Source organism: Drosophila elegans, unplaced genomic scaffold (genome assembly GCF_018152505.1).
Source record: "Drosophila elegans isolate 14027-0461.03 unplaced genomic scaffold, ASM1815250v1 contig_208, whole genome shotgun sequence".
Classification (NCBI taxonomy): Eukaryota; Metazoa; Arthropoda; class Insecta; order Diptera; family Drosophilidae; genus Drosophila; species Drosophila elegans.
In genome coordinates, this window is record NW_024545578.1 from 26,292,623 (window position 1) to 26,305,878 (window position 13,256).

The 13,256-nt window shown below is 35.4% G+C and overlaps 1 protein-coding gene across 1 annotated transcript; it reads right to left on the reverse strand.

Moving 5' to 3' along the window:
• Positions 1–8,434: 8,434 nt before the first annotated feature.
• Positions 8,435–11,328, reverse strand: LOC108148572 (vacuolar protein sorting-associated protein 11 homolog). The gene has a single exon (XM_017275621.2). It carries the CDS (start codon positions 11,032–11,034, stop codon positions 8,545–8,547), a length of 2,490 nt encoding a protein of 829 aa, XP_017131110.1. The 5' UTR covers positions 11,035–11,328; the 3' UTR covers positions 8,435–8,544.
• Between the last annotated feature and the right edge of the window lie 1,928 nt (positions 11,329–13,256).

A 13,256-nucleotide genomic window follows, 5' to 3' on the forward strand; every position in this document is an offset into this window, starting at 1 on the left:
CGAACACTACTTGTGAAAAGTTTTCAACACGGGTGCTTAGCAGCTGATTCACGCACAAAATTTAAAATAAGAAATGTCAGTAAGAAAAACGAATATTTTCCCTTTTTAAAATTAATTTTACAAGAAGGAAACATAAGCACAACAAACAAAGCGTGAAGTTTATGGAGAAGAAATTGGACATTGTCCAGGGGGTTTGAGAATGATGACCGAGTGGCCGTGGATGCCAAATTGAGCGCTCTAGCAGACAATCTCAACACTGATGGGCCACCGGTAATGATTTTTCCGGATGGAAGATGCGATTAATGTTCAAAAGTTGTTGTCTTCTCAACTAGATATTTGCCAAAAGTGGCAAAAAATTGTTAAAATCAAACCAGAAATCTTTGAATTATTTTGATATGATTTTAATATGAACTGCTTTCCACACGAATTGTTCAAGTCTTATGTTGGTCAGTTTCCATCACTGCCTTAAAAAATAAGTAGAATTTTATATTTTTGGTTACCAATGATTTTTTGACTGTGCACCAATAATGCAGAAAGACTAGAAACTGCAGCGGGCCAAATGTTGACAAGAGATCTGTCTGGAAAACTTAGGCAAATCAAGGCATTTGTTAAGAGCAGTATTGGCAGTCAGCTGTTTTATTTCCCTCCAAATAGTAATTTCCCTAGGAAACTTGCTAGCAAGCAAGGGAACTTTAACAATGTTACAGCTTAACTCAGTCTTGAACTGCTCCAAAAAAGTTTTAGACCTTATTTTTGTCTCGGAGTTCGCCAATGCTTACGTAACTCGAATTAGCCCTCTCACAAATCCTGAACATGACTTTAGAAGCATCACCTCCATTACTGTCATGTCATGTCATGTCTTTTCGCTGTTTTCGAAGAGCTAAATTCGCAGAAATGAGTAGGCATTTATCGGAACTCGATTGGTCTTTTATGGATTTAACGATGAACTCTTACAAATTGTAGAACAGTTTTATGGTATATCTTATTCAGCTTTCGATACGTTGGTTCCCTCAATTCCTGATGAATGCTAACCGAATGTTACAATAATTATCTAAGCCGTTGCAGAATATAATTCCAAGACAACCCAAAGAAGATCTACGCATTTGTTAATTCAAAACGAAAATCGCAAAAATTTTCATTTTGCCTTCACCTGGATACGACGTCCGCCTCTAGTGACTGCGACATTGCGAACTTATTTGCAAAATTTTTCAAGTCCGCCTACTCGACTTTTAGTTACGATAACACTTCATCCTACCCATAAACTCTTCCTCACTCCAACTTTATTTAAGAGAACTGGGCTGCAAGTTAACCATTCGAGGTATATAATTGCTCGTTCAAATTTCTTAGTCCACAATTCTGAATGTTACAATAATTATCTAAACCGTTGCAGTATAGAATTCCAAGACAACCCAAAGAAGATCTACGCATTTGTTAATTAGAAACGAAAATCGCAACAATTTCCATCTTGCCTTCACCTTGATACTACGTCCGCCTCTAGTGACTCCGACATTGCGAACTCATATTGCAACAATTTTTCCAGTCCGCATACTCGACTTTTAGTTACGATAACACTTCATCCTACCCATACACTCTTCCTCACTCCAACTGTATTTAAGAGAACTGGGCTGCAAGTTAACCATTCGAGGTATTAAATTGCTCGTTCAAATTTCTTAGTCCACAATTCTGAATGTTACAATAATTATCTAAACCGTTGCAGAATAGAATTCCAAGACAACGCCAAGCAGTTCTACACATTTGTTAATTAGAAACGAAAATCGCAACAATTTCCATCTTGCCTTCACCTTGATACTACGTCCGCATCTGTCTGGAACAACACCCCTCCGACTCCGGTCGTCGAGGCGTCGCACTGAATCATGAAAGGTTTTGAAAAATCCGTTGTTGTTAATACAGGTGCTGATACCAGGCTGGTCTTTAGTGCCTCAAAGGCTTTTATGCCTTCTTCATCGAGCTCGTATTTTATAACTCGATCCTTTTTATGACTTTCATGAAGCGGTGCTGCAGTTTGAATAAAACGCCGGTACCAGCCTGTCCACCCCAAAAATCTCCGCATCTGCTTTGTGGATACTGGCTGTGGGAATTCTTGAATATTCTTTATTTTTGATGGATCGGTTTTTATGCCACCCGCCCTTTCTACATATTCCAGGTATTTATCTTGGCTGAACTTACTTTTTCCCATATTAATTGTTAATTTTGCTCTCCTCAAGCAATCACTGACCTGCCGCAATATTTCAAAATGTTCTTCAAAAGATAGGGAACAGACCAGTTAATCATCAAGATAGACGAAGACAAATTCTCGTAATGCTGCTGGAATAACTTTTTGCATCAGTCTGCACATTCGCTGCGCAGCAATACATAGGCGAAACGACATGGCGGTAAATTGGTATAAATGTCGTCCTGGCACTGTGAAAGCTGTTTTTTCACTATTTAAGCTGCCAGAAATATTTGCCAAAATGGGTCTTTCAAGTCGATTGCGGATATAAAGATCGTGTCTTGTATACGACTTAGTAGAGCCTATAAGTGTGGTAACAGGTATGCCTTCTTTACAATCTTTTCATTAACTTTGCGTGCGTCCCCGACCCTCCGATCAGACCTTTCTGTAAAAAAAGAGTGAGTGGAGTGATAAGAGTCGTTTTTACCACAATAGTGGCACTGCGTTTCATGGAACCGGGCTTAGGACCCTGTTCAACAATAAGAAATGAACAATTGAATGCAAGCAAAAGAACAATGCTATTATATGTAGTTGGAAACACCAGGAGAAACCACTGCTAGAAGCCACCGTCAAACAACGCGAGTGCCGTTTTCACTTTTCTCTTCTCCGCAATTCGTTTCGCAATAAACCGAATACATTTTTGTGAAAAATTACCAACATTGACCAATTCCAAGAAACGTCATATAACATAATTGTTTTTTAAATAAATTAATTCAACAATTTATCAATAGTGTTGAGTGAATTTGCACTGGTTTACATATATTTATGCGGCCCTTTACAAAAAAAAAAAATATAAAAAAAAATATATATATTTATATATATATATATATATATATATATATATATATATATATATAGAGTTCTGATTGACCGAGGTGCGGTCACGAAATGACACAGCCGAGAAAGCGCACGGCTCGCAAAGCCGCGGAATTCATTGAGGAAGTCGGTGTTCCGACATATATATTAACCTCAAATATTAAATTTAAAGTCATATTATTATTTAACTCCAAATATTATTTTTGAATTTATGTTCATCCCTAACAGTTTTATTGCACGTGAATACAAATATTATATACACAGCTTACATAATTTCTCACTTTAAATAATTTTTCACCTAAATTTACACTTTTATTTGTCAATTAAATATGCACCTTTTTAAATGAAAAATCTTTTCAATAAATTATAATGTGAAGCAGAACTCAATAATGTCTTGGTAAACGTCTATAAAAAGGAGAGCCTGCGCAAATGGAAAAACACGGGTCAAGAAGAATGACGTAACTTTCGAATGACGATATTGACAATAGGAGATCATACATCGGCATACGGAACGTATGAGGGAGGGGGAGGGAGAGGTTTCCGAAGAATCCGAGCTGAGACGGCACCCAGCGTGCTACATAGGACAATTCCTTTGGGCTGGGCACCAATACACCGACATAACGCTGTTTAACCATGAATACGGAGGTGTGGCAACAGTTCCGTAGGAAGTCAAAAATGATGATAGATGTGCTTAGGCGCACAGTATTGAAAAGTAAAATAATTTTATTTTTATTTTCTTGCTCATTTATTTATTTGTTTTGTTTTTTGTTGTTTTTATAATTTTAAATTTAAACTTACATTTTAAAAACAGTAAATTATCTTGTGTTTTGTCTGGCTCAAGGTCTGGGTTATTTTTAGTGCCGATTTTTCTTTTAACAAAATATAGCGTTTCGTCTTTCGGAATGGATACACAGCGACCGTTCCTTCCGCTGCGGAGTAATAAACTCAACTTAACTCAATTAAACTATGATGATTTTCCTCTGAATTAGTCAATCGTTCCTATGGTTTAATAAAATTAAAACCGTATTTCTGAATAATTAAACCATTACCGGCCATTAATGGCCGCACGGCACAGGTTGAATTTATGGGTCTTATTCAGTATCAGGTTCATAGTGAATAACCAATTATTTAGATTAATTAATTTACTTAAGAACTATTTCAAAGATTTAAAGGGGCGGTTCCAACGTCATAAAAATCAGCAAGTAGACAGCTCGGATGAAAATATTAAATCTGATTACCGCCAGGATGTTGAGTCTAATAGCTTGTTGGTAACGTTTATGTTCCACCTTAAAGATAAAGCGATACTAATCTTTGTGGTTTTTAGTCGAGTGTTAAAAATTTATTTATAGTATCCGAACTTTAGTTGTAACAACTTTTCAAACTTATTTTTAGCAAGCGCTTTTCGGTTTGTTTTTATATGGTTAGATGTGTAAATTATCTAAATTTAGTTTGAAAGTGTTTTTTTGTTCTTATTACCTCCTAATTTATTGTACTGATTGTGCAAAGCTTGTTGGTTTGGGACCTTTTTCATCGTCTTTGGCAACTTTGGTCCCGAACACTACTTGTGAAAAGTTTTCAACACTGGTGCTTAGCAGCTGATTCACGCACAAAATTTAAAATAAAAAATGTCAGTAAGAAAAACGAATATTTTCTCTTTTTAAAATTAATTTTACAAGAAGGAAACATAAGCACAACAAACAAAGCGTGAAGTTTATGGAGGAGAAATTGGACATTGCCCAGGGGTTTGAGACTGATGACCGTGGCCGTGGATGCCAAATTGAGCGCTCTAGCAGACAATCTCAACACTGATGGGCCACCGGTAAATGATTTTTCCGGATGGAAGATGCGATTAATGTCCAAAAGTTGTTGTCTTCTCAACTAGATATTTGCCAAAAGTGACAAAAAATTGTTAAAATCAAACCAGAAATCTTTGAATTATTTTGATATGATTTCAATATGAACTGCTTTCCACACGAGTTGTTCAAGTCTTATGTTGATCAGTTTCTATCACTGCCTTAAAAAATTAGTAGAATTTTATATTTTTGGTTACCAATGATTTTTTGACTGTGCACCAATAATGCAGAAAGACTAGAAACTGCAGCGGGCCAAATGTTGATAAGAGATCTGTCTGGAAAACTTAGGCAAATCAAGGCATTTGTTAAGAGCAGCAGTCAGCTGTTTCATTTCCCTCCAAATAGTAATTTCCCTAGGAAACTTTCTAGCAAGCGAGGGAACTTTAACAATCTTAAAGGGAAATCCGCCAATGTTAACGAATTCATTTCCGAGTAAAAACTGGTAAAGGCCTGAAAAAAAATTTTTTTTTCGTACATTGACAACCCTTGCTTTTGAGGTGCCATCCCAAAATCATTTTTAAAAAGTCAAATATGTTACTATTAACCAAATCTGTTATTTATTTTTTTATTTATTTATTATTTATTCGTCAATAAATAAATCCTTATCTGGCTATCACCTAACTTAACTTAAAACTAAGTATTAATTAAAAAATATTCCCTAAGTAATTGCCTAAGCACATCCTTCTTGGATCCCCAAACCAATCAAATACTTAATGGCAAAGAGTTAAAAAGTCTTAAAGTTCTTAAGATTGGCTCATCGCGCATAGTTAGTCCCCGCAGCACTTTAAAAATATGAGATGATGGTACGGAGACTCCTGGCAGGGATATTGAATTTAATTGAGCTTAAAATGAATGGACTATCTCTATTACCAAATATAACATCATTGATAAAGAGCAAGTTCGCTATCGAACGGCGATCTTTTAGACTGCAGGTATGCAGTAGGCAACATTGGCTAGAGTAAGCTGGCAAAGGTTCCGAAAAGTTTAACGGCTGGGGTGCAAATTTTACGTACTTTTTCTGCAGCCTCTCAATTCTATTAATATGAACAAAACTTGACGGGTTTCAAATAAAGGTACCTATTCCCCTCTTGAATGCAAAAATGCTGAGAACTCTGTCAGTCGTGAGTATGGGTCCTTAAAAAGTATAGTGTTTCTTTTGACAAATCCGAACATCGCATATGCCTTCGGCAGAACATGGTTTATATGGTTAATAAACAAAAATCTACTGTCGAAGAGGACCCCAAGATCCATAATCTCAGTAAGTGCAGAGAGTGAATGGTTATTGATAACATATGTAGAAAGAATATTTAAGATACATTAACTATAGCGAACAACATAACATTTATTTAGGTTGAGAGGTAAATTGTTCTGAATACACCATAAACTGATTTTGTTCAAGTCCGATTGTAGCAAAGAACTGTCATTTAAGGAATTCACTGGCATGTATATTTTAAGGTCATACGCATAAAGAAGATACTTGGCAGATTGAATGCAGAAGCAAATATCGTTAATGAAAATACTGAAAAGCGAAGGACCAAGAAAACTGCCCTGAGGAAGACCAGAGGTAGCTTCAAAGAGGTTAGAAATAAACCCGCTGACTTCAACATGATAGGATCGGTTTGCCAAATAAGAAGAGATCCAATTTAGAAAAGAGCCGTGAATACCAAGCTTAAAAAGTTTTGCTTGCAAGGCAGAGTGAGAAACCTTATCAAAAGCCTTGGCGAAATCAGTATAAACTGTGTCCGCTTGGGAATGTAACTCAAAGGCTTGTATGCAATGTTTCGCGAAAATAGCTAAATTCGAGGTAGTAGAACGACCAGGCATGAACCCGTGCTGATGAGGGTCAATATAAGTACGTATCAGGAAGGATAATTTTTTAACTACAATTCTCTCGAATAGCTTTGCAATATTGCTTATTTTAGCAATCGGCCTGTAATTAGAAACCTCAGACTTGCTTCCGCCTTTATGAACCTGTAGAATTTTCCATCTAGAAATAAATTTATCCTGAAGTAGCGAAGACGAGAAGATCATCTTAAGGGGTTGAAGAAGGCTGTGATACAATTTTTTAAGAAAAAATTAAGAAACTCCATCAATATCAGGCTTAATGGAGTCGTCAAATTGCGAAATAGCTTCAGAAATGTCCTCATCATTAATTTCAAGGGAACCAATATTACAAATTTCTGGAATGTTATTTAGAATTTGCTGGTCATTCGAGTCACAAGCAGGCTCACAATTGGTCGGAAAAAAGGAAGCAAATAAGTTTGCAATATTTGTCCCAGAATTAGCGGTAGTATTGTTGTATGACACAGTTGACACCATGGGAGAGTAAGATTTCTTTGAATTAGTAAAACGCCAGAACACATTTGGATTTGACTTTAAGCTATTTTCAATGTCGGAAATGTATTGATTATATAGAAATTTATTAAAAAACTCAAATTCCCGCTTATGTTGTCTATATCTATCACGATCCAATGGATTACCCCATCTAATAAACCGTTTGTAGAACTCATTTCTTAGATTTTTATATTTCTGGAGACCTTTTGTATACCAAGGAAGCCTATAGGAACCCCGTACCTTGGTTGAACAAGTGCGGTCAAGAATATTTTTTAAAGCGACAAGTAAGTTATTGTAATTGGTCTCAATGCAAGCATTTGATAGCAAGGAAACCCAATCCATAGACGTGAGGCAATCACTTACGGCAACCAAGCTGGCATGATCAAAATTATACATTGGAATAAAGTTAACAACTGGTAAGAAATTATAAAATTCAATATTAAAGCATAAGGGCTTATGATGAACTTCGCAACTAGAAATACTAAATTCAGCAAGGCTTACCGAGGAATGAACAATAGAATTGATGAATATAAAATCTAGTAGCCTATGCAAATCATTAAAGATATAATTTATCTGGGTGAGGCCCATACTATAAGAATCATCGATAACAATAATTTTATGTGGCTGGTGTATATTGCCAGGCACCATAGCATGGGATTGCGGATCACATGACCATACAACAGATCCCTAATTAAAATCTCCTGTCACAAAGAGACCAACAGAGTCATCTATGCTGGCATATGCGCCTGATAAAGCGCAAACTTCCAGGGAATATAAGAAGCAACTATTACAGTCATTCCAGACAATCCAGATACCTCAGCAATCCAGATACTATATGCAACAATGTTCCTAAAACATCAATGAAAAAGGTAAGAATATAATGTACACCTTAAGTTATCGCAAAGTATTTTAAAAGACGGATGTTCAGACGGGTCTGAATCGTCAGCCAAATGCTTGGCAAAAAGTTTCCGTGAGATTTTCGCGGAACTTAACAGAGAATTATCAAACGGAACTTAGATTCCGTGCAAATATTTCGGAAGTGAAAATTGGAACAGGTCTGGGAAATTCGAATCCGTCTGAATCATTTGGAAGTAAAAACTGGAACAGGGCTGTATATGAAAAGTTTACGTGATCATCGTCCCACAACCCCAAAAAACCCCCAATGTTTGCATGTTTATGAATCGCTTCACAAGTTATTAAATACCGTTGATTGTTTTATTAAAATAAAAAATACATGGAAAGATATTACAACTATTTTAAGTTTACTAGTATTAGAGTATTAGTTTTAATCAATACGAATATTTTATTTATCTATTTGTTTGATTTTTCAATCATACTTTCAGTTCCTAGTTTCATAACTCCTAAGCCTACTACATTTGCAATTGCAGCAATAATATTTGAAGAATCCAAGTTAAATTTGTTTCTGTTTTTGGAATCAGACATTTGTTTTTTTGTTTCGCAAACAACACATATTAGTTGATCCTGACGTTTTGCCGAATTGTAATTAAGACATTCCTTATGAAAGGAATGTTGGCAAAGAAAATAAATGGTTTGCATGTTCAAGGTTTCATGACAAATATTACATTTATCATTACGAAATTCTATCGGGTTGTTTGTGTAGAGAGCGAGTACGCAACCAGATCTCTTAATCTTATCATTTAAATTTGCAACCAACTGTAGTTCATTTGAAGAATCCACTACACGACGCATATTTTGTTCCTTGAATATAGGTTTAATCTTTAATACTTTAATTTGATCATCGGAACACATACTTTTTAAAATCATAAGAAATGAATTTTTACTTATATTCATATCTAAACCGACTTCTGGATTGTTTTTAATTAAGGTATCTATACATTTATTTACTGTTTCATAGTGAAAAACTCCAGCGTTCTGCTGGTTGTTAGGAATTGCTTTCAATCCACTAAAAAATGAAAAAAGTCTACAAATAATTAAAACCTTATCTAAACGTAACCTCTCTTTTTTTAAAAAGTTCAGAACAAAGCATGTAGAAACTTTGTTACCACGCCATAAGGCAAGATACAGAATTAGTAAATAAAAATATAACTTTTCATCACAGGCTGGAAACGTTTCAATGATCTTAGCTAACATTTTGGCACAATAATCGTTATAATCTTTCAAAATAGAAAAAAAAGAAAGAATATTTTTGAATTTTTTAACATTTTCAGAATTAATATTCTCCAAATAGGTAGTTGGGTCTACTATTAGCGTTTCCGATCCATACTCCAAAAACCGTTGCAATAAATCTTCAACTTTGTCCTGGTTTCGAAGTGTACACTCGAAATACATTTTTGATAAATCTGAAAGACTTTTTAAGTCCAGAGGGCTTGTAGTTCTTAAAGGTTCAAGACGATCCCTAATCTTCTGCATTTTGTGTTGAATTTGCTTACGATTAATGCAGCATTCCATGAGTTTTGCTTGATGCTTTGAAGACTTATCATTTTTTCCCCATTCAGATAAGTAGTCTATAAGATAACTATTATATCGGGAATATAAAAGTTTGGAAATTACAGCATATGGCTTAACAAAACCAATTGTTTTAATAAATTCTTTAACTGCACTACTTATGTCGCCTTTTAAAAGTAAATAGTTTCCGTAGTGAAACCGTACTAAAGCAGTTTCCGGTGAGGAAATACAGCCTTCCCGATTTAAAAACCTCAATGCTATATCGTACATATTTTTTTCAATTAGGAGGTGTATTTTATTTCTCATGTTATGCTCTTCTAATATAAAGGCGTTGCAAGTATTTTCGTGAACAGTATTACTTAAAATATAGCAAAAGCCCTTTTCACTGATTATACAAAACAAATCTTGAAATTGCTTTTGAAAAACTATCATTTTGTTTTCGGTATCTACAACAAATAGAGTCGAGATGCTTTGGTTTGAATTTGATTTTATAGGATTGACAGCGATGACAAGATAATGACCCACCCAAGCAAGACATTTCTTTGTGCCTCGAATAGCAAAACAGGGACCCCTTCCATCGTTGGTGTAGCAATACACAGCATCTTCACGTCCCACTGCCAACATAGACTCTTCAAAATCTTCGTCACCAGCCTTACGAATCGTGCAGCAATGGTTGATATATTTTGAATCATTATCATTATCAAGTACAAATTGTTTATCCATGCAGCTTTTATCTTTTAACACGAAACAATAAACTCCTTGAGAACAAATTACGAATATAATTTTGATAAGAATATCCATTTGCTTAGCTTTAATGTTGAAATGAACTCCATTTATTGGGCATCCAGATACAAAGTGTTGGCGAATGTTGGCAGAAAAGAGTCGGTTAATTTTTCCATAATGCAAAAGAATATCACCACTTTCGAAGCCTATGGCTAATGCAAGTAATTTTTCATCGACGACTTCTGCATCAATGCAAGAAGCAGCACTCGCGACTTGCATATATGCAGATGCAATAATTGGAGCTCCTTGCTTTTTTGTTAATCTTCTTAAATCGTATAGATCAATATGAATTCCATAATTGGTATCCTGGGTAGCAGTTGCGAGCAAGTTATTTGAAGTAAGGGAACAAAGTCTTATCGCGTTCCGTGCGGGCTGAGACTTAAAGGTAATACACTCCCAATTCGAAAAGTATATGTGAATATTCTTGTTTTGATCGCAAATCACTATTCTTATTTTTATGTCGTCAGTTGCTGATTTGGATTTGTTAAAGCAGTAACACGATATTTCTGACGTGTTCAGACATTTTACAAACGGTAAAGCGGTTATATGGAAAAGATCAACTTTTTTCCATTCCAACACGCTCGTTTCCATTTTATTTAATTTATTTACTAAATTCAATGTCAGTGTCAAGCTACAGTACTAGCACCAGTTTGACACAGGAGAGAGAACGAAATACGAATGTACTTTTATCTACACTGTCCGTAAAATTAACCACTGCCAGTTATGGCCTAGTCCCACAGAGTACCATCAACAATATCTTTGACAGATGGTCCGATATGGACCAAAATAAGATAATTACTTAACCACTAATTTCAATAATGGAAAATACTGTCCTCAATAAATTCTGCATACGCCATTGTGATTTTATAAATTTATCAAAATTCCCAAACGTTTCGCTTGGATGGGCTCTGTGGGACTGGGCTATAAGGTTTTGTCATGCCGAAATTTTCCCAATTATTCCTGGTTAATGAATTAACGCTCCTAGCCGCACGATTCTAGCCGATATTTACACGATGCTTTTTCGGTGCAACGGTAAAGTCTTGGCGTGAATGTGTTAACATATGTATAATTTAATATGATCTTTTGCTATTTTATTTTTCTAAGCTCTTTATTATGTTAATCGTTTCGCTGTCATTTCTTGAGTGCTCGGTCTGTGTTCTTAGCTTAGCTTAGTTCTATCTGCTGTGCAGTCGGCGCTGTCGGTCAAGTTGGCGCGACTTATCTTTCGCTGATAGCGTGTGTCAAATTACGTTTGCACTTAAAGAGTGCTGATCCTGCAGATTTGGCTAACATTGTTGCCGATGGACATGCACACTACATACCCTCCTTTTAAAAAATAACATAATATATGAAGTTATTTTATTATAATATAAAATATTTTTTTGTGTTATTATATCTATAATATGTAATAAAATATAAAGGAATATTAAAATGTTAATCAATCAAATTAATATAGTAGTACTTTCTTTTTAGATTGATACCTTTTAATGATGTATAAATTTATAAAGTATTGCGGTTTTTGATAATAAAATAATACTTGAATAAAATTATACTTAATAAAAAAGTAAAATGTTATATTCTGATTCCATTGGCGCATTAACATGCATTAAGCCTAATGCGCATTTATTTACACAGGGAATCCGCATAGAAAATAAATGCGAATATTAAATGAGATTAAAACCATTCTAAACGAAGGATTTTAAAAAAAATACCGGAAAATACCGATGTTTAACGATATTTTGTTCGTGCCACTACTACAACAGCTGTTTTCTATATGCAAGGTTGGCGCAATTCTTGATGTCTTTTGTATATAAAATCTATTCTGTATAAAAATGACTGAAGCCCAGAGCGCACGCTGCAAATTTTGCTCGCAGTGCCACAATGCGTTACTGATGGATCTCTGGCAGGATATAACTCCCACATATACGGGGATTCTTGCCTATTTAAGAAACTGTGGTGGTCTGCATTGCAATCCCGTCAAAAAACACCATCAGCTTACCTTTCTTGTCGCCCAAGTTGGAAAATGACCTGTTTCGATTTTTAATAAAACCTTATCTCCTACTTCTAGTAGCCTGATTCCGTTGCCGCATTAGTGGGCTTTTTAAATGTGCCTGGTACCATTGCTACTCCGACATGTGAGTGCCACGAACAGCTGATCTGGGTTTGTTTACTTTACAATTTTGGCAAATCCAAAAGAAATAATTAAAATTAATGAACATGAGTGAGTTTACTAAACTCTTTAATGCTCAGCAGGACATCAGTTTCTAAAAAGGGTAAGGTTCCTCGTATATGTTGGAGTTATTTTATGCCAGAGATCCAGCAGTAATGCATTGTGGTTTGCAGCGTGCGCTCTAGGTTTCAGTCATTTATATACAAAATAGATTTTTAATTTCAAAAGACATCAAAAATAGCGCCAATCTTGCATATAGAAAACAGCTGTGTTAGTGGTGGCACGAACAAAATATCGTTAAACATCGGTATTTTCCTGTATTTTTTCTAAAAACGTTCGGGGAAAATGGTTATGAATCGCATTTATTTTAAATGCAGCATTTAGCCTTCTCAGCGCAAATATATGCGCATTAGGCTATGCGTTTTAATGCGCCAATGGAATCAGGCTATTATTAACCCAACCAAACCAAAGTCGTTGACCACAGTTTACTTAAAAAACATCGTTCCGGCCAAATTGCTGATCATGCAATGAGCTCGTGCGCAGACGGCAACCACTGCATATCTGCGTGGCCGCTGCGAGCCTCTGTTAGCTTTAAGTCAATCCCTTGAGTTTAGTTCTGATTTTAATTCAATTAAGTGCACAT

Excerpts from the sequence above, each read along its gene's own strand:
- LOC108148572 (XM_017275621.2), bottom strand. The coding sequence starts at position 11,034 with ATGGAAACGAGCGTGTTGGAATGGAAAAAAGTTGATCTTTTCCATATA.